The sequence below is a fragment of the Cryptotermes secundus genome, unplaced genomic scaffold, assembly GCF_002891405.2.
Source record: "Cryptotermes secundus unplaced genomic scaffold, Csec_1.0 scaffold265, whole genome shotgun sequence".
NCBI classification, from domain to species: domain Eukaryota; kingdom Metazoa; phylum Arthropoda; class Insecta; order Blattodea; family Kalotermitidae; genus Cryptotermes; species Cryptotermes secundus.
Window position 1 is genome coordinate 78,084 of NW_019725002.1, and position 26,897 is coordinate 104,980.

The following is a 26,897-nucleotide window of genomic DNA, read 5'->3' on the forward strand; positions in this document are numbered from 1 at the left end:
ACTGTTTTTATACCTTGCTTAGTACGACATGCACAAATGCATCAACCTCGTATGTAACGTCATTTTCATTCCTGAATTTATCTGATATGAACATTGAACGTAATTTAGAAAGTGTGTATTGGACAAGTAACAGGAAACAGATGACGATAACTGATTACTGTACTCGTATCTAGGTACAGTAAGGCACAACAATTGATGTAATCTACTGTAATTTGGCGAGTAGGCCTACCTTTAATATACAGTATTAGTGCGGTGTGTATTGTCAGTGAAAAGCGCTGCAATATGTCTTTGATATTACACATTTGGGCAATTCCACGTTAATGTTACGTTAGTCTGTACTTAACTATGTATTTCACTAAAAAATGCAACATTTTAACTCTGTTTTTGGTAGATTTTTACGTGACTAACATAAGGCTATTGTGGAAGTGCCCATTTCGGTTACAACGACATTCGTTTATAACGACACTATTTTTAGGTCCCTTTGATGACGTTATAACCAAGTTCTACTGTACTTCACCTCCTGCTTGAATAAGTTCTGCTGGAATTTGATTGTTACCTGGTGATTTATACCTTTTTCAATTTTGCAGTAGCAATTTCATCATCAAAACATTTAGGATGAGGTACTAACAGCTCAGCTGTATGTATTTCTATCTGCATAACATCACTGACCATTCAATAACAGAGCAGTTCTTCCACCTATTCAAAATGTTGTGAGAATCTGCAAACAGATCACAATTCTTATCCTTCACTAAGTTACTTCTAGGATTGTTCCTCTATACAGGTCTTGTTCTTGTTCTTACTTTTTGGTGCAAGCTCATCAATTTTGTCTTTCAGATATTCCCTCTTTCTATTCCTGAAATGCCTGCTGGTTTCACTTTTTATATTGTTCAGATTATCCCCATCTATTTCACTTGGATCCTGTAATCACTGCAATTTGGCTTATTCTATTAATGAAAAGTAAACATAATTAAATATCTACACTCTGAGGCTCTCACTGCTACTACTATGAAGAGTGCTATCTTTTGGGATGTGACAGCACATAGTCTACAAGTCTATATGGAATAATACCCCAGGAGATGAGTAAAAGTATGTCTATGAGATCACCTTGCTGTCTGTGTGAGATTGTGTATCTTCCTATCAATGTTAGGTAATGGCTCACTAAAAGCATTCCTGCAGCAACAAATACACATGCAACAATAGAAGAATTGTTAGATGCATATTTTTCTATGCAATCTGTGTGGCCCATCACAAGAAGAAAGAAACATTAATGGCCAACATTCTCATCTGTGAAACATGGTCCAAGCACACATTTACACATGTTTTACTGTCCAAGTAGACTAACTGAACTGTTGCATTCCCTTGGCCTAAGACTGGTGACACTTTAACGCTATCTTTTTCCATTATTTTACCTTTTTTTTTTCTGCTAGTGGGGTGGGACTAAGTCCCTTGTACTGCAGCCACTTCTGGCCTATTGTACCAGCCCCAGATGATAAGTGAGGGTGATTGTGGAGCAATTGGTGGACTGAAGATCGGCAGGGGAAACCGAAGTACTTGGAGAAAACCTACCCCAGCACCACTTTGTCCACCACAAATCCCACTTGACCAGACCCGGGATGAAACGTGGGCTGCCGTGGTGGGAAGCCAACGACTAACCGCTTGAGCTATGGCCCAGCCCTTACCTTCAGTACCATACATAGTGTGATGTGGATGGCACAATGGGAAGTAGGGGTCACGTGAACACTGCGGTCTCATGAGTGACGTCACATACCCCCACCACTTCCATTATTACAAAACACTGGGTAAACACTCCGTCGCCTCCCGCGGTGACATAACAATGGAATTGATACTGCATACTGTGTAGCAAATACAGCATAACAGAGACATAATTTAAAATGAATTCAGACAGAACTGAGTCATGACCATCACCACCACATTTGTTGTGCCCAAATGTACCCGACTCCTACATGACAATGAAACAATATAACATACTAGCATGAGTGCCAGCTGTAAGTAAATCTTGAATAGTTAGTTGAAGACTGAGGAAAGAAATCTAGTAATGTAAGAGAACATATCATACATTAAAATCTATATGCTTCTAAATTTGGTTGACTCACCATAGGTGTTATTGATTTATTTCACTGTGATTACTGTAGAAAACACTGTATATTCAGCCTATGCTATGTAATTGTAATCCAATTAGTGAAACAGTTGAAAAATTGACAGAGACTTATTAATTTTGTGCCTTTTATTTGTGTATATATTTAGGAGTTATGGATGAAATAGCAGTTCATTACATGAGGAAGTAGTAATGTTTTAATTATCACCATGAGAAAATCATAATACCAAAATATCGTTCTATACAGGAGATAGCCCATGTCCTGAGTTTGCTGAACAATCAAATTTTCCAGTGCCAAGTGGACAGAGGGAACCACTAGAGGGGCAGAAGCAAAATGGTGATGGTTGAGAAAGTGGAGACTCACGCTGTGTATCGGGAAGGCGTACCATCATATGACACATTGGTCTGGTGGAAGAGGTGCATTCATTGTGGACACACAATCCTTGAAGTGGAAGACCATCTCTCACTGAGGAATGGGGAATTGTGGCATAGGTCGAAGCTTTGATCCTATCTGATAGGTGCATTAACTATTGAAGCTATTATTCATGAAGTCCGCATTGGCCATGGGTCGGTTTTCAACATCATGACGAGTTACACATGACAAAGGTCGCTGCGTGTTGGGTGCCATGACTGTTGACACCAGTTCAAAAACAGCAATGGATGGATGTGGCAAGGGAACTTTCGCAGTTGTGTCAAGACGAAAAGGTGGAATTTTTCGATCGCCTCAGCATGGTGGATGAATGCTGGGTCTATCATTATGACCCTGAAACAAAGGAAATGAGTAAGAAGTGGAAACATGCAGACTCACTGCCACCAAAGAAGGCCAAATCTCAGCCGTCATCATGACCAACTGGTGTAAAAGGGCATCACCATCACTGGCAAGTACTACCATAACCTTCTCTAAGAAAATTATGGGAGGAAATGAAGAAAAAGTGATGTGGAATGCTAGGAAAAGGCGTGTGACTTCTTCATGACAGTGCACCAGCTCATGCTATGACTTTTGCTGCCAGTTTGGGATATGAAATTCTCCCCCATCTACCAAATTCACCCGACCTGGCATCAAGTAACTTCTTCCGCTTTCCACAGCTAAAGAAGCCACTCTGTGATAAGTGATTCCATGATGACAATGTCATTTCTGCAGTGGAGGACTTCCTAAACAGTCAAAATGAGACCTTCTATGATCAAGGAATCCAGCAGCTAAAGCATAATTGAGAAAAATGTGTGGCCTTGCAGGGAACATATGTAGAGGACTAACTCATAAAATTTCTTGCACCCATGTCTCTGTTTCAACACATAGTATTTTACTTGTATATGGTTAACCAGGAGGAGACAGGTCACTGATTCATTCATGCAAATTTAAAGCGCCTAGTATCATTAGGTTATTTAAATCCTCTACTGTTGATAGATTAATTATAAGCACATGGGGAAGGAAATGTCAGTAACATTCAACTCACATTCACTTTTTACGAACTATAACAAATTAAAGAATAAAAATGGTTATTCAGTGCTAGAAGACACAGGGAAGGGATTACATCCCACTTTCTACAAATATGTTTCTGGACGTTAGTCATCATCCTGTTTCTATTTAAAACACAATGTTTCAGAGACTGGATTCTGTCTCCATCTTGAGATAAAATTACTCAGTTGGGCTCAATTGATAGAGCTAGTCCCTATCTCCGGACACCTGCACCAACACAAGATGGGGTATAAGCCAAGCACAGCACAAACCATTTGTGAGAGTTAAGACAAAAATTAAAACATTAAAAACTCTGCATGTATGAGGCCTAGTACCACGGAACTATCATAACAGAAGTCATCACTGGTGAGATAAATTCTCTGTATGATACCAGCACAAAAAACACAAATTTTCCCATTCAATATACACTGGACAGAGTTGTGGCTTTTTTACTTCTACTGTGATAACAAGTGTCCAGGTGGGAGAGATGTTCAAGCTGGGTTAACTGATTGGATAGACCATCAGAGACATGTGGGTTGATTCCTTGTATGTGGTCTGATTCAATCTGCAACACCTTTGCTTCATTCCACCGTATTTTGTGGTCTTCTTTGTACATGTTGAGCTAATTTTGATTTTTCAAGCAGACCTTATGTCAGACAAATTGGAAACGATTCCAATGTCAGGACCATCTTCATACATACATTCTATGAAATACTGATGAAATCTGGACCAGTTACAGAAGCCCAGCAGACAAAGCAGTGTTTATACAATATCCCATGATACTGTGGCAGATGTTATATTGGCAGAACGAGCAGCACTTCAGAGGTACGCATCAAGGAGAACAAATATAACCTGACACTAGGTCAGTAAGTAAACCCAACATGGACATCTCTACCATCTGGACTCACATTATCACAGTAGAAGAAAAAAAAACTACAACTCCATCCAGTGTACATTGGGTGGGAAAATTTGTCTTCTTTATGCTGGAACCATACAGAGAATTTCCCTCTCCACTGATGACTTCTATTCTGATAGTTCTCTGGTGCCAGGCCTCTTACATGTGGAGTTTTAATGTTTTGTCTTAATTCTTGCTTGTATACCCCATCCTGTGTTAGTGAAGATGTCTGGAGCTGGGACTACATTTATTGATTGGGCAAAACTGAGCAGGTTTTACCTGAGGACAGAGACAGAATCTAGTCTTTGAAATGCTGTGTTTCAAATAAAAACAGTGTGATGGATGATGTCTAAAAACATAATATTTGCATTAATGTACCATCATCACAAACTTTTAGATTTTATTTACATTGCACTTCAGCATTTACAGAACTTTCTTTCCAGAAATTATTCTTTTTATTCTGATTTTCATAATATGTTTTGGTGCAACTGACTTTACAAACAGTATAATTAGCAAATAACTTACTAAACAGTTGAACTATTTGTTACAGCAGAAGACACTATGCAGTTCTACAGTGCAAGAAATTAGTACTGCAAACAGCAATGGCTGCCGAATGTATGTAATCAATGTACAACAAACTCATGGTATGGTCTATTTAATTTTATAATATACTGTACAGATTTACTTACAGAGAGATGCCTTTTACATTCACTTTAAATATACATACATCCTTCAACACTGTTGGTAAAAATGTCACACCAACCGATGTCAGCCATATAATCATACATAATACTTAACAGTGATTGGATAAGGGAACACAACATTCTTAAAAAATTCTGTCTGCTAGACAGCTATTTAAACTGTATCTACATTTATCCTACAATTAAGGTTCCATCACCAGGGAACTCATAATTTGGAACTTCAAGGTTAAGAGGTGCAGGTCCTCTTCGTATGCGGCCAGATGCATCATAATGTGAGCCATGACATGGACAGTAATAACCACCAAAATCACCTGCACAAAAACAGACATTATCAACAAGCTCACCATGAATTATGAGATTAATGTGAATGCGCTCCAGATTTACCTCCTAAGCAGCCTTCCTTGCAAGCAGACCTTGAGCCACTTCTTGTGGTTCCCAAGTTTATTCAAATGTCCCAAAATTAAAATCAATGCACCTTTTTACAACAAATATTGCTGCATTTATTTCCTGTAGTTCCAATAAATCCATGGAGGAGAAACCTTTCAAAACCTGTAATCGCTCAGTTAATGAATAACTTTCCCATTCTTCATGGAACATACAAGTTCTTTATTACGTTCACCAGAGCCTATTATACTGGACCCTATCCTGAGTCAAATCCACTACACACCCTCAGTTTTAAGAGACATTTAAGGTTATTCTCCAATTCATGTCTAATCCTGTCAAGTGATCCTTTCCCTTCAGTTTTTTCAACGAAAATGTTTATGCATTTCTCAGTTTCCCATGCATGCTACATGCCTCACTAATCTCACCCTCCTTGTATTGTATATAGTTTATAACATCAAATTATTGGATAGTGACTACTACTCCAGCATTTGTCTTGAAGAACCAAGAAAACCCAGAAAAATTTCTCTCAGAATAGTTGGTGTCCCAGCCAAGATTTGAGCCAGGGACCGAAAAACAATTTTTCATAAACTTTTAATACTGCACATACCCATTTCACTGAAATGTAATTCAGGGACTTGACAAACCAATTTACAAGCGAAATAAATACCAAAGCCAAAGGGTGAACCGTACCTGCATTTGCAATAGGTACACAGCCCAGGTGAGTGCACACACCAATGATCACCAGCCATTCAGCATCTTGAACTCTGTCAGCATCATGTTGAGGATCACGAAGAGACTGCACATCAACATTTCTTTCTGTTTGAATTTCACTTGGTGTCCTGAACAACAGTTTGAAGTCACATTTCCAGTAGGGCACTATACAACACTACTAATAATTATTTCAATATACTTTTACATAGATTTAAGTTCTGTAGTACTACCATTTGCTAAACTAATGGGAAAAATGCAGTATATTTTCATGAATCTGGAATGCAACAAATCACTTTGCAAGTAACAAAAATCATATTTTTTAATTTTACAGAGGCAATGACCAAATCACCAAGCTATGTTTTCATGCAGGAACTATCTATCTATGACTCTACAGCCCTTTGTTGGGCCTTGGCCACTTTTTCAGTTTCTTGGTCTATACAGTCGGTATGACTCCTTGGATGGGGGATCAGCCTGTCGCAAGGCCGCTACCTGCACGCAGAACAACACAAACATCTATGCCTTGAGTGGGATTCAAACCCATGATCCCAGTGTTCAAGTGGGTGAAGACAGCCCTTGCCTCAGAATGCGCAGCCAATGTGCTTGTGCAAGAACTGCCATGCATTTATTAGGTGATGCATAACAGAATAAGTATACAATTAAGAAGTTCTGTGTCCATTTATATTATAGGTGCACTATTCTGGCCAAGAATGAACCGTGTAGGAACATTAGCATATTCACTCAGTTACATCATTGGCCCTGTGTAGGTTTAAATGTTCATAAAACTAAACAGCTGCTTTTATAGCAAGTGTCATGTAACTTCAAACAAGGGGGTTGGTTGCAGGAATGTGTGGCCTTGTTTGAAGTTACATGACACTGTCTCTAAGTGTGAAACTTTGAACTGCCTGAAGAAAGTGTAACAAGAGAACTGACAGGACTTTACAAACATGTTACCTTAAATGCAGGAAATTTAACATTAAGATTACTGAAATTAAATGTTAAAGAAGGGAAAACCTTAAATCAAGAGTAATTGGGGGCTCGACTGTATAAACCTTTACCTGTGTCTGATAAACAAGGGTTTGCCTCGCCATTTGAAGGTGACGCTCTTGCCTTCAGGTATATCACCCAGTTTGATCTCAATCTTAGCTAGTGCAAGAACATCCGCAGATGCACTCATTGAACTTACAAACTCACCCACCAAGGTTTTCGCTGCATATGCTCCAACAACAGCCCCACCTAAGAAAATATAAGATCAGCTGGCAGCTTTATGTACCTCCATTACAAGCATGTCCACTGATGAAAATAAGCAAGAAAAACCTGAGATTACTACATAGATACACAGATCCTCCTGTCATACAACATACCCAACGGTATGCAGTTCCTTGTCTACTTTCTGGCTTCAATATGAAATGGTTAACCAGGAGTATGCTTTCAGGTTTCAGGGAAGAATGACACTTATAAAAGCATAAGACAAAATTCACTATTGGAAAAAAAATGAAACCTGCATACCATAGTTCACAGGATGGCACTAAAGCGATATCAAGTTCGACAAATAGCTTTCTACAACTGCTGAAAATATTTTTTCACTCATAGGTATATGGCAGTTCATTACTGTACCTAAAGGAAGCATTCCTGTGTCAATATCCAAAAGATTCCAGACTTTCTTTCAGGTCAGGTATCACTACTTTCATTTTAAGTACTGTGGCCTCACAACTGGTTTCCTCATCCAAATGCTTAGAGACACTTTGTTCATGTACTGTAACCTGGTAGCTGACATTTACACAAGTTCTGACAGTTTCCTTCTGCCCTTGCAGCGTATTTTATAGCTTACTGTAACACTAGTTCACTTACACTTCCATTATGCCAGCACGGCTCATTTTCAAAATCCATAGTACGACACCTCCATGCAGAATTCACACAAAATATAACTAAATTAGCTCTATTAACAGATAATGTATTTAAACTAACTTCACATTGGCTGGATAAGGTAAAGTTGTCCCCATGCTTAATTGAGCACCACGCCACAGAGACATATGGGGGAGCGGAGATATAGCTCCACCATTCTTGACCTCTGCACCAGATGGAGCTGTGTTGTCAACTTCATGTCCCTACATGTTTTAGCCCCTGTATTCATTGGAGAGGAGGCTAAGTGGGCCTCAGAGCAGGTCTGAACGTTGTGGAGAAGGGAAGAATCTCTTGCCCCTGCTGGGAATTGAACCTGGCAATCCAGCACTTTGGCTGGATAGCTTTCGTGTCTATTACTGGTCACATGGGTGGTGCGCAGCAAAAGGAAGGTGCATATATGAAGGCATGACAGGGGAGTATGATGATGGAGTTAATTATATCAACCTCCTTCCAAGACATTAGTCTCATTATATGTTCCTGCAGTCACAATGACCTCTGCTACATTGGAATTATACAACACACATTATGAACCAGAATCTTAATTGAGATGCTGATATTTTTGGGGTTAGGTTAGGAATGAATGACATCTCACTGCAATCCTTAATATGATGAAAATAAATGAGACAGAAATGTCTGCCAATTTTACATGGAATGACACTTGCCATTTGATTATATAGGGAGATTACATTACAGCCTGCTGCAAAGCATTCAGCCAGTCCAGCAGGAGGGACAAGCCTCCTCACATAAACTTTACTGCATGCATATGGATTTCTGGCTCAGTTGATATGCCAATAGCCTATAAACTTTATAATTTCTCTTCAATATCTACCCAGTAAGTCATCAAAGAACTACCATAAAATGAGCTTATCACTTATGTGCTCATCAACTGGAACTTCACATTTTTGCTACTATACTAAACAACCAATGAGTTGCGTCACTTCTTGTCAGACTTACACATAGAAATTAGCATTCATGTACACCACCCATGTGAAAAAGATTCTAACACACACTTCTTCTGGGGTTTCAAATTTCAAGTTTGCTCTCTTTTTAAAAAGGAACCTCAACTCATGAATATTAACACTTTATGAAGGTGACAGAAATGAGTATGGAAAAACATGGAGCATTTCCAACATTGGCTGTGGTCTGGGTGGTCCAAAGGGTGCAGTGATCAACTGGATCAGCCACACAAGTTGTAGCAGGCTTCTTGTATAAAATCTATGCAGTTCATAAAGCGTTGCTAAATAAACAAATTTTAATTTGGAGAGATGGTGACAACACATACTTTCACTGGCATCTGAACTAAAAACTGTAGTCACAAGATGTCTGTGAACAGCTGAATTCTTTTATGTGAGCATATTATACATTTCCAATCACATTACTACAACAACAAAAAAAACAAAGTTTTTAAATGACTGGCAAGACTTCATGAAATTGTATTATTTATTAATATTAGCAACAAAGTACTGGTGTTGAAAAAATGAAAAACGAACAGGAGTTAGAAGAGGAGAAACCAAGAAAAAAGTTTTCAGAAAAAATAAGAATCCTCTCCTGAAGAGGGTGAGTGCTGAACTAAGGAAAGGTTTGTGACACATCCATGAATCTAAACTTAAAGTGTAACACTAATATCACATCTCTGATTCTTATTCATGATTATCCTTCATAATGTGTAATTCTACAACTGATTTTTCACAGCACTAAAGCTGAAGCAAAAAATTTCACTAAACAAACCTCCAACAACCAGATATGTGAAGGATTTACGTGAATCTTCACTTCTCCTACTGACTGCAGTACCATCTTGTACATCTTTCCTTCTGTATGCAGAAAAATCTGGAATCTGAATATCCGTGTGGGCAAATCTTACTTGTGTTGTCACTGAAATGAAACATACCCTTTTGTTAACGTCAAGTAAGTCACGTTTGTAACATAAAACAATACAGAGTGCAGTTTAAATATTAAATGAAATTCCTTTGACCTGGAGATGTCCACATTAATTTCTTCCTTACATTTTACACATAAAATCTCCAATACATTAAGCCTGTATTTAATTACAAAGAGTTAATTATAGCTTAAAAGTGTCAACATAATGTATTCTTTACACCTGAAAACTGTAACCAACCTAAGAAGTCAATGAAGATAAACATTTAAGGTAAAACTCTTAGTCTTAATCGTGCATATTTATTTGTAAAACAAATTCAGTACGTACCTCCTGGACCCGAGAGTACACGTACTCTACCAGAAGGTAATGAGTTACTCAAAGAATAGTTTGTGTGCAATTCTTGAACTGGTGGAACTACTATCTTCAGGGATGCTGGAACAGCAGGACTCAGCTGTTTTATCTGCGATGCAACAGTCTGTGTCGTTGCTTTCAGATATGGTGCCAAGTTCCCCGATTTGGAAACTATATTGATCATTTTGTAGATACACCTTGAAGTATTTTTATACACGTAAATACAGAAAATTCCAAACTGTGACCAATTCTCAAACTAGGACCTAGAATGCCTGGAGGAACTTAATGCAGAAACAGTATTTAGAAATTTGTCCGCCAGGGGAGATATGAAAAATATCTGAATCAAACGTTGGAAGCAAAGCGTTTTTGAACGTTTTCAAATTCTGTTTTTACCTAAGGGGCTCGTACTTGTCGAACAGATACATACACATAATAGCTGTAACATTACGTACTGTAGGGTTTATAATAGAAACGGTGAAATGGAGTCGAAACTCTGTTGTTATTTTGCAAAGTGGATTCATTATTTTTCATAACACATGCCAAACTGTTTCCGGCAGTAGCCTACACCAACATTTCTTTTTATGCACGGGTTAGAGAAATTAAGTTATTTATAAATAGCAAACGGACCTATCTCAGGTATTATTATAATGCTCTTTATGTAAACTTTAGGGATACAATTATTATAGTAGCGTATGAAATGTAATTTAAAGCATTGGTATACTAATTAATGGCGCATTCGCGAAATTTGCCGGACTCTGCGTAGAGCGGACATGGGCTGTTACATTGGTGATGCATGAATCGTGTCAAGATGGTTGCATGCGAATGATTTGGCGCAGAGCTTACCTTGAGCGGTGCTTTATGAGGATTCTTACGTAGGTTTTTGTATTGACGAATTCATTATTGTATTGATGTCATTCTGTTGCTTAAATTCGGTTTTGGTATCATATTTATGGTTTGATTTGTGGAATTATATATGTGTATGTATATATATATATATATATACACACACACACACACACACACACACACACACACACACATATAAGTGCATTCACTGCATCTGGTTAAATATAGTTCTAGGCCTCCCGATTTCGTTCGAGAGACATTGATGGGAGATGTTAAGAACATGTAACGTAGCTTGCAGTTATAAAATAAGACACCTATGAAGGCGTTAAGTCATGTGTCAGAAACAGAAGGAACTCGTGTTCATCTGTTAATCATTGATGAAGGTCTTGTAATAATTTGACCATGAAGGGATTTGCACTGGTTGTGTGAAGTTCATTGATCACATTTTTGTACTTGTGAAATGTTTGTTGTTTAATTTGCAATGCACAGTTGAATTGACTTTCATGTAACTTTTTCAGCGAATACATTCCAATCAACATCTGGAATGGATTCACAGCAGCAGTTTTGTCTTAAGTGGAACAGTTTTGGCAGCAATTTGGCAACCGCATTTGGCAATTTATTCAAATCAGAGAGTTTAACAGATGTCACATTATTCTGTGAAGGTAAATTATGTATGTTACAATTGACATTTCATTTTCAGTATCCTGAAGATATTCTTTCATTTTTGTAGTAAGTGTATATAATAATGCTTATGGATTCTGCATTCTAGGTGTGACATTCAAGGCCCACAAACTTATTCTGGCAGCATGTAGCAAACACTTCCAGGATATGTTTCAAACAGCACCACTATGCTCAAGTGTGCTGGTCATTTTGGATGGCACATCATCATCTAACATGTCCGCCTTATTAGAATTCATGTACAAAGGAGAAGTCCATGTCTCTCAGGATAGCCTCCCTAGTTTCCTGAAGGCTGCAGAATGCTTGCAGGTAGGAACTTAGATTGGTTCAGAACCGTGTATAAATAGTTATATTTTTGGTTGTACGTATACTAACTCAGGGGGCAAGCAGTAGCGTAGTTTGTTGAGGTACTATGCTACAAGCAGGAAGGTCATTGGATTTTTTCTATTGACCTCATCCTTCCAGCCTCACTATGGCCCTGGGGTCGACTCAGCCTCTAACAGAAATGAGTACCAAGAGTTTTCCTGGGCGTAAAATGCAGCCGGTGCGTAAGACTTACAGTCTTACTGCTATCTTTGAGCCGATTGTCTAGATAATGTGGGACCCTAAACGTCCCACAACCTTATGGTCCTGTGAGGCCTGTTACAGGGATAGGTTTAGCTTTTTTTACACATGCTAACCCATGACTGTGGAGTTATTAGTGATTGGTGGTGCACATTAATGAGAGCGCTTGGAGGATGTCACATTGGCAGATTTGCAGTTAATCTTCTGAGCCTCGTTGCTCATGACTTTCATTGCTTTGATAGATGATGTGTACCACAATTTTAGTATTTAAAATAAATATGTAACAGTGGTGATATTCGCATTGTTTTCTGATTAGCACTGTTTACCTTCACTAGGTTAAAGGCTTGTCAGTAGAGCATGAGAAGCTTGCTGTGGTGCAAGGGCAGCATATCAGCTCAGTGGGCCAGGACAGCCAACTAGACTCGCCTACAGGTCGTAAACAAGCCAAGATAAATAGTAACAGTAACAGTGGTACAAAGGAAACCTTGGATGGAGGCTCAGGTGATCAACTCCTCCAACATCATCCATCTACCTCATCCACGTCATACTCTCCAGTCATGTCTCCATACATGCACCCTCCCCATTACCGTCCAGCATATGAACAACGCGTACCTGCCTCAGCGCCACCCCCATCTCATTATGATGCATCATCTAGAAAAAGGCATCACCGCAGTTCTTCCGAAACTGTTCAAGACTCTGCTGTTCGTGCCTCAGTTTTGCGAGATGGCAGCAAGTCGCGTACTGTCCCTGAACCTGAAAAACACTCCCCAATATCCTTGGCATACCGTCCTGTTTCACAGCCACAACAACCTCAGGAACCTGAGCTGAAGTCTGACGAGAAAGTTTATCCCCCAAGCTCGTCAGCATCTCAGCATCTCTTGAGATATGAAGGAGGACCTGATCACAGAGATAATACTGCTAATGCACCTGCCAATGCTGCCGCTACTGTGACTTATGACAGAGCTGTTGCTGTGGAAGTTGATGGCAACAACAAGGCTACGCCAGAAAGTCGGCGTTCGTCTGTGGATCCTGGGAGTAGCTGTCCAGAAGGTAGGAAGTTTTACATTGTTTAGTGCTTTTTTCCTTTAATGAAATGCCAGGGCATTGTCCTTTATAGGGAATATCTCCAGTGTACAGCCAGAAGATGTTGATTTGGATGAAGGAAACATTAGCCATAACTATGGTGATGTTTGGGATTAGGATTATGGAAATCAACATGAGACATACCAGTGAGTTCTTGACTGTCAGTTCAAAATATAAAACTATGGACATTGTCATGCAGTTGTAGTAATTAGGAATTCAGGATTTAGTCTCCTGATTTTGCTGTAGTATATCTGTCTTTCATCTGCCTGCATCAAGTCAATCAGTTAAATGCATGTGAAATGTCTGTAGTTATATTGTGTAAGGTCATGCAGTTCTTTCTAGGGCATTATGTGTCTTGTCACATGCCTTTTCACAGAGAATGACAGGCAAGATGATACATTGACTTACAGGGAATAATGTCATATTTTGTAGACAGAAAGCAAATATTCCACTACTGGACGCCAAGGTTTATTTTGATTGGAGTTCAGTAAGGCATACAAGGAGTTCTGGGTAGAAGTCATGAAGCCTAATTTCCTGTTACAGACATTTCAGTTCTATTGGTCATCTGTTTTCTTTCCTTTCCTTTTGTTATTTAGTGGCATTGTCAGTATTGAGACTGCATAGCATTGGTGATAGGATGATTAATGAATATAGAGCAGTTGATGGAATAAGAATTGGCAGGGGAAACTGAAGTAACTCATGAGATCCTGCTCCAGTGATATTTTGTCCACCACAGATCCCACATGACCTAACCTTGGATCAAACTCAGGCTGTTGCAGTGAGAAGCTAGAGAATCACCACAGGCACAAATCTTTGTGGTGTTATATCTTCACATGATGGAGTGGTTATAGACGTGTTTTGGATTGGTGATCAGATTTATTGGGCTTTTTGATACAGTGCCCGCACACACGCGCACACACAAAGTATCCACAGCCATGTCTTCACTAGTCGCTGCTTGGTAGTGGCTTTCAATGATGGATGTTCCCCTTCCTTTGGGCTCCTGAAATGTCATCCCGACCTCAGCTACCAACTTCTAACAGCAACAGCTCAGAATGATTGTATTGCAGCAGTCCCCTAACTCACTCACTCACTCCACTGGCTGACTGAGTGACTGACTGACTGACTGACTGACTGATTGCTAAATTGCTAGTGGTCCTTGCCAGCGCAGTGATTCTTGGTTCCGAGTTCCATTGGACTCATGACTATGTTTTACACTCTGACGGCTCTGGGAGCCCTCAGACTACTCCCTTACTAACTCCATTGACTGACTCGTCCTCTCGGCACTGACCACACAAAAAACAGTGATCCTCTGTTGCTGTGTCACTGTTGCATTCATGTCTTTTGGGGGTTCTCACAGTATTGCTGCTCAACCATTGCCTAGCAGCAGCCATTGTTTGCAGAACTAATATCTAGCAGTGGCTGTTGTATAGTTGCTTATTTTGTGGTTATTGCCTATCATTGGGACTGTGCTGCAGTATCTTATTTGGGTAATGGAAATTTACAGTCAGACAAACCACGCACAGACCTTCCGTTTGCCAAAATCCTTGGTCAACATTTGATGCGCAGTACTTTTTGGTATTCCCAAAAGCTCCTTGATGAGTCTTGCAGAAACACGTCTGTCTGGTGCAAGGATTTCGGTCACTTCTTTCACATTTTCTTCACCGCGACTTGTTCTCAGCTTTGATGCACGTGGAGCGTCTTCAGTGTCCTGGCCATCACGAAATACAGCGTACCATCGAAAAATATTCGAGCAACTCAAACAGTCACTACTGTACACACATCTCATCATTTCATACATTTCTCCAGCTGTTTTGCCTAACTTCAAACAAAATTTGATGTTGGCTCTCTGTTCAGCTGCCATTTTCCTACGAGCGTCAGAACAGTACTGTTACATTCAAGGTCAGAACACATGATGCAGCAATGCTTGCACTTTGAAATTATAGACAACCACAGCTGAAACTTCAAGAATCTTAACGTCACAACTCACCAACAGATGGCATTTAAGGGCAAAATTAAAAAAAAAAATTAGTCCTAACGGATCCTGGACACATCGTGTATGTAACCGCCTCCTACATTCACTCTCTCTTTCTGTTTATCTCTCTCTGCAGTCACTGTCAAAGTTGATACGAGCAGGCTTATTGCACATTCTGTTGCAAATGACAAGATTTGAAAACATTGACTATGTATGGTAAAGTAAGAAAGTAAAGTAAAGGAATCCCTGTAACAGGCCATGGAGGCCCATAGGGTTGTGAGATGTCGAGGCTCCCACATTTTCTAGACAATTGACTCACAGATGGCGGTAAGGTTGTCAGCCTTACACGCTGGCCACCCTTTACCCCCAAGAATATTCCTGGTACTCATTTCTGTTAGAGGCTGAGTCAACCCCAGGGCCATAGTGTGGCTGGAAGGATCAGGTCAATTGAAAAAAAATCCAATGACCTCATCGGTACTTGAACCCGCGACCTTCCTGCTTGTAGCATAGTGCCTCAACCAACTACACTACCACATGCCCCCTGACTGTGTAAGGTTCCTAACATTTTTATGCATGGAAAAGGCATAGACATGAGTCAAAGGCTGAATTTTGGAAAATATGTCATACTGGACAACAAGGTAACTGCTCTCACATTCCACTAGTCATCTTTTAAAATAGCTGTAGAAACTCTGAAAAGATGTAGAAGTGTACTACAGGTTCATACTATTAGCAAAGTACTTTTAGGAAACCGGAGAGCTGCCCAACAACTCATGCTAAGATTAAATTATAAATATTTGCACTACAGGAGTATGCATTATCTTATCAAGTCTCAAGGACCTCAGTTCACTCAACTGCTGTCCCACTACAAACCTCCTGTGATAACTGGGCATATTTAACAAGTAGAATTTGAGTCTCTCTTCAAACAGCTTGTGGTAATTGGGTGTAGTTCAGCTTTTGAAGGACAGTCTACGTATGAATTCCCTGTATTAAAACCCAAATTTCAATATCATTTGGCTGAAAAACACTAGATGAGAGTTTTTAACTGGAAACAATTGGATTGTTACATATTTGAATGGTTTTGTTGTAGGATAGTCTAGGCACTTGTGACTTTGTTGGATTGAGTCTGGAATCATCTGACCAGAAAATGCGCCAGTAGAAGTATGCTGCTATGGAGTAATAATATTCATAAAGGAAAGCTGAGTATGAGGTCAGATGCAAATTTTAAAAGAGAATCGATTTATCAAAATTCTGACAGTGCTTTTAAAATAGACTTACAAATCACAACTGCAGTTGTATGTAAGGTGAAGCTGTCCCTGTAACAGGCCGTGGAGGCCCATAGGGTTCTGAGATGCCGTGGCTCCTGCATTTTCTAGACCACTGGCTCACAGATGGCTGTGAGGTTAGCTTTATGCTCTGGCTGCCCTTAACCCCTAGGAAGATTCCTGGTGCTCATTTGTGTTAGAGGCTGAATCAACCCCAGGGCATTACCCCTGGATTGAGAGATGGAGCAGTTCATCATTGTATATGCATACATAGCAAGGGATTAGACCAACAGAGTAATTTCATGGGGCAGAGTCCTTGAGAAACTAGCAGTTGCTCAGCTAGTCAAGAAATTCTCTGCATTTTGCGGGATGCAACAGTTCGTTACTATGTTGTCAAGAGACTGGCACTGGTCTCTGTCCTGAACCATACAGATCCAATGTACACCCTCCCACTCTGTTTCTCTAAGATCTATTGTAATATCAATCCATCTAGTGCCTAGGTTTCCCAAATGGTCTCATCTCTTCAGGTTTTTTGCAAAAATCTGTATTTTGCATCTCCCATGAATGCTGTATGACAGCCCTTCATAACCTTGGTTTGATCATCATAATAATATGAGATTTGTCATCCTGACAGCAGTGAATATTAATATTACAGTCTACTGGGATGTGATGCTTCATATTTTGGTAGGCATCAGTGTGTCACAGGAATCTTCACGGTAGACAAGACCCTGAAGATGGAGGAAGCAAGTACTCTGAAACATGGATACGTGTCACAATATGCATTATCACATCTCAGAAGGCCATAAGCTAAACACCCTAGTAACACACATTGAAGCGCCCAATTATGAAGCTCTTCCTGCAGCCTGAGTAATGTTTTATAATATCAAGGCTGCTTTTTGTAAATGTCTATCAGTACATATCACATCAGCCCTTCCGCCATCCTCAAGTTTACTAGCAGATGCATTGCATCTTGTCAGCCATTTTTAGTGCTACTTCTAGTGCTGAAGAGGACTGACAAGCTGAACACACATCTGCTATTAGATTAAGAAATAAGAAATTCTGGGAAGAACTGATCACCTACTTTCCTGTCATTGTAATTCTGAGTATGTGATACAAGTAGATAGAAAACCATAGCATGTGTGTGTAATGATGCTAATAAAACAATTTTGGGAGGCTGCAGTTTTGGTATTTCTGATGGAGGTAATTTAGTTAGTTAGTTATTGGAGAGCGTGGGTTTCCCCATGCACTGAGACCTGTATTGGTCCATTGTGCTTCCCTCTATCAGTCTCTATATCCTACCGGTACTGGTGCTTACCATCAGTCCCGCCCAGCCAGCGAGACCGGCTCTACTAGCTAAGAGGTATCTATAATGCTTCCCCCATCTACCAGAGGTATTAGAGACTGCTGTTGGGCGGGAAACGTCCGTTAATTTGGCTCAGTGACCTCCTTTGGAGATATGAGGTTCTTTTACGTGCCGTAAAGCTACGACACGGGACCCACGGCTTAAAGTCCCTCCCAGAGGACTTGTTCCCTGAATTTTTCCGCCCTTAAAAATTCGACGACCTCCGCCAGGTATTTGAACCCGCGTACTACGAGTCATGACGTGGGAACGTTACCTCTAGACTACGGAGGCCGCTTATGGAGGTAATTTATGAAATACACCATTGAGATTGCCTCATATGGCATGATATACGGATCAGGGTTCATGGAGATTGGTGCAGGCATTCAGGTAATATTAAGATTATTACCTCAACAGTCTGAGAGGCTGCAGTGTTGGTAGTACTGGTGAGAGGGATCCATGAAGCATGCTGTTGAGATGTCTTCATGTGGCATGAAAGACATACAAAGTTTCATGAAGAATGGTACAGGCATTCAAGCAATATTAAGGTTTTGCCATAGAAATCTGAGAGGCAGTAATTTTGATATTACTTATTGTGAGGGATTTCTTAAGTGTGCCGTCGAGATGGCCTCAGGTGGCATGATATATGCATACCAAGTTTCATGTGATTGGTACAGGCATTCAAGCAATGTTAAGGTTTTGCCTCAGAAACTTGAGAAGTTACAATGTGGGAGAAATTTATGATGTATGCCATTGAGATGGCTTTATGTGGCATGTTGTGTGTACCAAGTTTCATGAAGATTGGTACAGGCATTCAATCAATGTTAAGGTTTTCCCTTGGAAATTTGAGGGGCTATAATGATGATATTACTGATGTGAGAGATGTATGAATTAATGCCATTGAGATGGGCTCAGGTGCTGTGATATACATACAGTCAACTCTCGATTATCCGGGGGCGGATTAACCGGTTTGCGGCTTAACCGGGGCTACTGACGCTTTTTTGAGGCTTATATGTTGTTTAACATTCATTCACTTTTGTTTCACATGGCGAGTTGTAACACTATTTTCGCACTAGTGTGAACCGAGCTCTGCATTCTTTGGTCCCGTTATGCTAACACAATGTTCTAGGGTAGGGGTGAAAGAATGCAAGGATTTGTGGAAAGTTTCAAGGACAGATACATCGCCCCAGTTAGTATCTTTGTATTGATCTTCAAGTGCGTTAGCAAAATGTCAGTCTGTAAAAGGAAGCGTGTTGTGTTAAGTATTCAACAGAAAAAGGAAAATGCCGTGAAAAAGTAAACGACAATATTAAATTTTTTTAAGTGTTAAGTGTGAATGTTCGTAAAAAGTGTTGGATGTTGTCGAAGACTGTGATTGAAATAACTAATTCATACTTCAGTGTAATGTAAAAAAAGTATTAAATAGGCCATGAGATGACATAAAAATGAGGTTGAATAAATTTAAATGCAGGTAGGCCTATAGTATTATGAAGGTACAGTATTACAGTACTACTTTTAATAAAATTTGTCTTAACCGGGTTTTCGATTAATCGTGATTTCCATCCCCACCATTATCCCGGATAATCGAGAGTTGACTGTACTAAGTTTCATAAAGATTGGTTGAACCGTTCCCAAGTTGATGGTGGAGATACATATAGAGGCACACAGACAGCAAGATCTCATAATCCTACATTTATGTTTTCAAAATAAGGAAAGTTGGCTAAAAATGTAATTTTAGGTGTATTCACAACAAGTAACGTTGACAGTATACACCATGGACATGAATTCAATCAAGATTTTGTAAAGTGCTTGTTTTGTGTGATGAGGAGTTGTTGGCCCCCTGCTCAACTCCCAAGCTGGAAGACTGCTTCCTCTTGACTGTCTGGAGCTGCTTATTCAGTTTATTTTGAAGGCACAGTTCAGAATCTGCAACCTTAGGCGGCATCATGCTATGGTGGCCGAGATACCCGCTTTGCCATAGGAGTAGACATGTTCACCAAAATTCTCGTGGAGAAATGTGGCCACCATGCGTATAACTTGATGAAAATTAACAAGCCTTATTACACAACTCTGAACTTCACCCATTCGCCATTCCATTTAAAACACTAGTATTTGGTACTTCAGCCCCAGATTTTCATGGACGTAATTTTAACCTATTTTGCTTCATTTTACTGTGTTAGAAGGGATAAGGCCTTTTCATTTTTACTACTTGCTGTGTTAGAAGGAGTAAAGGGTTAATTTATGGGAATTCTTGAGGGTGAGCTGAAACAGCACTTGATAGATGCATGGAATTGAACTAATCCATTCACCACTAAGCTAGATAGACTCATTTTTTTCTTTTGACGTACCCTTATAACTTTTGCAACAAGAGTGTAAAAACTACATTTTTGTATATAACAATACAGTATACACTCAACTCTCGATTATCCGGGATAATGGTGGGGACGGAAATCACGATTAATCGAAAACCCGGTTAAGACAAATTTTATTAAAAGTAGTACTGTAAGTAGTACCTTCATAATACTATAGGCCTACTTGTATTTAAATTTATTCAACCTCATTTTTATGTCATCTCATGGCCTATTAATACTTTTTTTACACTACACTGAAGTATGAATTAGTTATTTCAATCACAGTGTTCAACAACATCCAACACTTTTTATGAATATTCACACTTAACACTTAAAAAAATTTAATATTGTCGTTTGCTTTTTCGCGGCATTTTCCTTTTTACCGATATCCGTATCATCATATATTGATTTTTTCATGGTTTTTCTCTTCTTCATTCCACTTGAATTAGAAGACGAAGCAAAGGAAATTGATTGATTGTTTTGTTTTTTTCAAATCACGAACAGTTCGTTCTCCAATACCATATTGCATTGCTAATTGTTTAACTTCAGCTCTTTTTCCCAACTGATTGATAATCTCAAGTTTCTGTTGAATACTTAACACATCACACTTCCTTTTACACCCTGACATTTTGCTAACGCACTTGAAGATCGAGAGACTAACTGGGGCGGTGTATCTGTCCTTGAAACTTTCCACAAATCCTTGCATTCTTTCACACCTACCCTAGAACATTGTTTTAGCATAACAGGACCAAAAAATGCAGAGCATGGTTCACACTAGTGTGAAAATAGTGTTACAATTCACCATGTGAAACAAAAGTGAATGAATATTAAACAACATATAAGCCTCAAAAAAGCCCCAGTTAAGCCGCAAACCAGTTTATCTGCCCCTGGATAATCAAGAGTTGAGTGTATTAAATTTAAAATATTTTAAACTTTTTTTGGTCCAGTTATATCTGTGCTTGGGTTTCATGGAGCTGACCCTTAACATGGCAGGTATTTGTTAGTGCATTTGAAAAAAAAAAACATTTTTTTTTTTTTGCTTGGCCTTCGTTATGTACCTAAGGTGCAGTACGCACCTTCAGTGATTGGACAACCCTGGCCTACACCAATACCAAGCCATTTGGGTTATGATATCTTAAGGTTACCATTGTTTTCCCCCTCCTCCTGTTTTACGTAAGTTGTGCCATTATCAGAAGTTCTGTTCTTGGTTTGTGTCCTTTTCCCACTTCTAATCATGTTACTTTAGCAGATTACACAAATTTCCACTTGTATGGTGTGTGCTATTCAGACTTTTTAAACCATTTTGCAGTAAGCATAGGAAATAAAGTTTTGTTCATCACATTCTCTGATATGTATAACAGTATGTGGCTTGTCCATTTTGTGTCACACCTTTTGTTATAGACCTCATATGCCCTTTGAGTCTTTGTCTCATTAAATTGTTTATGGTGCACATTAAAATAATTGATTATTCTATAACATTGTTACAGCATAAAATCAACAAACAATAAATATTATTGCAATCATCTCTCGTAGTGTCATATTGTAGTCTACTTGCAGTAATCTGTAGGACTGTGCATTTGAACAAATCTGTTTGTCTTAAGGCCAGTGCATTGGTATAAACACACACACACACACACACACACACACATATATATATATATATATATATAATGATAGTATATATGAATTTCGTTAGAACTATTGTAGTAGTGATAATATACCTGGTCATAAATGTCCCTGTGCTTAACTAGTTAAACACTGCACCATGAAGGCATATGGGGGAGTGGATGTATAGATCTACATTTTCTTGACCTCGGCATTAGCTGGAGGTGAGTGGTCAGCTTCATGCTCCGGCCACTTCACACCCAGGGAAGGAGCCCCTGGTACCCATTGGATAGGAGGTTATGTGGACCCCAGAGCAAGTCTGGACTACGTAGAGAAGAGAAAATTCTTGACCCTACCGGGACTTGAACTCTGACTCCTCGGTTGTCCAGCCAGTGGCCAGTCATCATACCGACTACACTACCCCGGCTCTTTAATATACCCGGTCATAAATATAATATCATTGTATGTGACTGCTGATTTTATATTGTAATTAGTAACACTACATTATGATTAGATTCTAAAGGGTTCTGGCGATGGTGGATCACACACAGAATTACTGGGTTCTTGGACTTTTTCCATCGTCCAGAATTCTAGGTAATAGAGGAACTGATGTTTTGGAAACTAGATCTGTTACTGTCTTCAGGTGAGGATGGAAGACACATACTCAGATTAGCTCTTTCTAAGGGGCCCAACTGAGTAGGTGTCTTCTTCCTCATCTGAAGATGGAAACAGATCCACTTTCCAAAATGCTGTGTCCTCTCTTACCTAGAATCTCAGACGATGGAGAAACTACAAGAATCCAGTAATTCTGTATACCACATTATGATGTTCATTACAAAATATGTAACATTATGCTTAGTAGTTCAGTTGGTAAAGCAGCTGGCTTACTAAATGATGGAGTTTGACCCCTAATGAAAACATCAGAATTTTCCCCCTCTGATATGTATGTCAGGAACTACCTTCCACTTAGACTGTATAAGGGCTGTGCCATAGCTCAAGCGGTTAGTCGCTGGCTTCCCACCGCAGCAGCCCAGGTTCGATCCTGGGTGTGGTCATGTGGGATTTGTGGTGGACAAAGTGGCGCTGGGGCAGGTTTTCTCCGAGTACTTCGGTTTACCTTGTCAATCTTCATTCCACCAATTGCTCCACAGTCACCCTCACCTATCATCTGGGGCTGGTACAATAGGCCTCAAGTGGCCGCAGTGCCAGAGAAAAAGCCCTGTGAGGATAGTTAATGTTCTAGCTGAGATTCAAATCAGCATCTCACTAATACAAGAGAGGAATGTTACTGCTTGAATTAAGTTGTATGGTAGCAAGAGGAAATGTTAGAGAAGGAAGATGAGGGAATGTTCTTTTGTGGTCGTGCTTAAAAGTGGCAAGAAATAAAAGAAGAGATTAAAACTGGATAGCAGATCACAGCAGTAAAAGTGCATCATATACCTTGGTGCCTTTTATTGCCCAGAAAATACAGTATGTGACATAGTTAGAATCATGAAAATCCAAGTTGAGATTCCAGTAGTTGCAAGCTTGACATAGTACACGTACTAAAGTGAATGTCTCTCCAGTTGTTCTATGAGACCTCAGTTCTCTTTCAGAATTGAACCATCTATTCTATATAAAGTGGGGGCACGCGGTAGTGTAGTATGATACAAGCTGAAAGGTCGCAGGTTCAAGTTCTGATGAGGTCATTGGATTTTTTTCAATTGACCTAATCCTTCCAGGCACACTATGGCCCTGGGGTTGACTCAGCCTCTAACAGAAATGAGTACCAGGAATTCATTAAATAATTCTCATGGGGAGTAAAGCGCGACCAGCACATAAGGCTGAAAACCTTACCGCCATCTTTGAGCCGATTGTCTAGATAATGTGGGACCCTCAGCATCTCAGAACCCTATGGGCCTTCACGGCTGGTACAGGGATAGCTTTACTTTTTACTTACTTTATTCAATATAAAGTAAATACAAACAGCAGGATTTCACAGTTTTTCGGCCTATTTGATGAAGGACTAGTTGATTCTGTCGAAACAAAGTGCTACATAGATCAGTTGGTGCAGAATCAGTCACGTGCTTGCTTCATTTTGAAGAAGGCAGTGGTTTTTGTGTGTTTTAAGGCATCTTAACACTGGGTTGCATTTGCATCTAATAATGTATCTGTTATCCCTGTTCTTATTCTGTGAAGTGTTGTAAAGGAAGCCAGATCGTCATCTTTACTAATTCTGAAATTCCATGATCCAAATATTATATTTATCTGCAAGCAGTCTCATAAGAAATGTATCTATTTGTAGCAGTACTTGCACTGCTTCAACAATGATGATTATGAGCCAGAAAATCATAAATCCATAATTCAGAAATATTTCACAAATTTTTATGAACTTCTAAGAAAAGTTTTATGAATCTGTGCACTCTACAGAGAGACATTACTGGTAGAGGGCTGTAAAAAGTGCTCCTTTTCCCTTCACATGTATCATGTATAAAAGTAAAACCCTACAGATCTCCATAATATTTATTTCATATGCAATAGATCTGTAGACAGGATGATATCACTCCCTCATGGAGCTGAGCCGTTCTTGAGAAGCCTCCAATTGTGCAGCTACTCAAGAACTTCCCAGCATTTTATGGAACCCGAAGGTTTATTACTGTGTTCACAAGAGACCTCCACTTATCCCTATCCTGAGCCAGACCAATCCAATCCATACCATCCCATCCTATCTCTAAAGTTTAATATTGTCCACCCACCTACATCTTGGACTTCCTAGTGGTCTCTTTCCAGCTGTCTTTCTGATCATTCTCATTATACTTGGAGAAGAGTACAAGTTATGAAGTTTCTCATAACGCAGTTTTCTCCAAACTCTTGCCACTTCGTCCGTTTTCGGTCCATGTATTCTCTTCAGCACCCTGTTCTCAAACACCCTCAGTCTATGATCTTCTCTTAATGTCAGAGACAATGTTGCTTTAAGTATGAGTTAATTTTATAGCAGAATTACCTTTAATACTTTCAAGAACAAAGAAACAACTGCAAGTAATGCAACTGACAAATGTCAACATGTTTAAACATATATGCACTTGTTACATGCTCAGGACCCTCACCTTCTGCCAGTAATAAGTTTGTACATTTTTGGGAGAACTGAATAGCTGTAGATTTGTTAGTTTAGAAGGGTCTGACATCTTATCTCAAGTGCTGATTACATTACATGATTCAGTCCATTTTAGGGCCCACATAGAGTGAGGAAACTCATGCAACGCAACTAATTTGGAAGAAAATAAATGCTGTATTTGGTCACCATGTTAAGTTATAGTAGTAATTTTCATGGAGCCAGAAGTTTTAAAATATTTTAAAAGTTCACCTTAATAAAAATCTGTTTTATTGAAAATAGATCTGGACAAGGTGTGGAAATTCTGCTGCACATTGTCTTTTGTGTGTGTGTTTTTTTTTTCCTTTGATAAAATATGAATGTTGTTTGACCTTGCTTTTTAGACAAAAATAAGAATACTGATACATATGAAATGGTGTTAACAAAATTTCAGTTAACAGTTAACATGCCATTACAGAAGTTTGTTGGTTATGTTACTAGTCCGAGTTACTAGGTTTTTGGACTTCGTCCATTGTCCAGTATTCTAGAAACTAAGAAACACACCATTTCAGAAACTGGATCTGTTTCCATCCTTAGGTGGGTGGAAGATACCTACTCAGTTGGGTCTCTTAGAAAGTGCTAACCAAAATCACTGGATGTAGGCACTTCATATTCAGATGTCCACTTACTGAAGAAATGGATCCATTATGTGCACAGTATATTTGTGTGGCTTAAATGTGGGGGCTTGTAAACAGCTTAACATTTCTCTGATCATGGGCTTGTTTACAGTGGTCATTAAGTACTAAACTCACATACATATAAATTGAGTACTTGTAACACATGGTAGACCAAAGAAACAGAGCTATATTAGGTATATGCAATTTTATGAGAAACAAAGACATGAATTATTCCGTGACTGCCACTAGACTATAGCATCTCAGACTTGCCACCACCCAGGACATTGGCTACACAAGGATTACCACTAGAATTATTCAAGGTGCGCCTTATATGTGTTATAGGCTTTATCAGAAGCTTCCTCTTTTATTCTGTGGCATTGATGATGTCTCTTTGTACCACATTTATAGTCAAGCACATGAAAGTGCCCAGTCCTGCGGTAGTTTGTGCTTTGATGTTTCTGCACTTTGTGTTGTTAACAAGTTTAACTTTTTTTTCCCCCCCAGATTTGCGGGTGAAACTTGAGCTTTCCAGTCGCCCGGAAGAGCATCATGTGGTAAATGCTGCACCATATACAGAGACGAGTGCTGACAAAATATCTGAGATAATTCCATCCACTCCTTGGAACTCGAGTACAAGTACAAAACTGGCTGTCCATAAAGGGGGCTCTGTTGCTACAGCTGATGGTAATGTTATTGAGTCATTCTGTTAATGACATAGTGGTTGGTATAGGATTAATACTATACTTGATAGTAAATTACAACAGCTGTTTAACATGTAAATAATTGATGAAGAACTTCTGTCCAAAAGCCAGAAAACTTCAAGAGAAAATCCACTTGGGAGACTAGGCAGAGATGGGAGGATAATGTAGAAATGGATCTTAAAGAAACTAGGTATGAGAATGTGGACTATATTCATCTGACTCAGTATGTGGTCCAGTTGTGGGTTCTTATTTAACCTTCAGGTTCCATGAAAGGGTGGAGAATAACATGACCAGCTGAATGACCATAAGCATCTAAAGAAGGGTTGTACTCCATGGAGTTTGTTTTGGATATCTAAT

General features: G+C 39.3%; 2 protein-coding genes across 3 annotated transcripts in view; one reads left to right on the plus strand and one right to left on the minus strand.

The window, feature by feature from the left end:
- Positions 1-4,850: 4,850 nt before the first annotated feature.
- LOC111863166 (cytochrome b-c1 complex subunit Rieske, mitochondrial) lies at positions 4,851-10,704 on the minus strand. The gene is made up of 5 exons (XM_023849219.2): positions 10,369-10,704; positions 9,894-10,037; positions 7,319-7,496; positions 6,243-6,391; positions 4,851-5,479 (listed from the first exon to the last, which is right to left on the minus strand). Exons 1-5 carry the CDS (start codon positions 10,574-10,576, stop codon positions 5,340-5,342), a joined length of 819 nt encoding a protein of 272 aa, XP_023704987.1. The 5' UTR covers positions 10,577-10,704; the 3' UTR covers positions 4,851-5,339.
- Positions 10,705-10,867: 163 nt separating this feature from the next.
- The window catches only part of LOC111863168 (zinc finger protein chinmo), a 32,074-nt gene continuing 16,044 nt past the window's right edge, over positions 10,868-26,897 (plus strand). Inside the window, exons 1-5 of one of the 2 annotated variants that reach the window (XM_023849222.2) lie at positions 10,868-11,028; positions 11,757-11,900; positions 12,008-12,225; positions 12,816-13,530; positions 26,344-26,523. In XM_023849222.2, the coding sequence (XP_023704990.1) occupies positions 11,783-11,900; positions 12,008-12,225; positions 12,816-13,530; positions 26,344-26,523 (1,231 nt within the window). In that variant the 5' untranslated portion in view covers positions 10,868-11,028; positions 11,757-11,782. Of the gene's footprint in view, positions 11,029-11,102; positions 11,265-11,756; positions 11,901-12,007; positions 12,226-12,815; positions 13,531-26,343; positions 26,524-26,897 lie in introns of those variants that run through there. The other variant, XM_023849223.2, reaches the window with a different exon arrangement.

What these genes read in the sequence shown, in the direction of transcription:
- LOC111863166 (XM_023849219.2), bottom strand. Translation starts at nt 10,576, where the DNA reads ATGATCAATATAGTTTCCAAATCGGGGAACTTGGCACCATATCTGAAA. An exon ending in TGTACTCTCGGGTCCAGGAG is followed by an intron (nt 10,038 to 10,368) that starts GTACGTACTGAA and finishes GTTTCATTTCAG; the next exon opens with TGACAACACAAGTAAGATTT. An exon ending in CACATATCTGGTTGTTGGAG is followed by an intron (nt 7,497 to 9,893) that starts GTTTGTTTAGTG and finishes ATATTTTCTTAG; the next exon opens with GTGGGGCTGTTGTTGGAGCA.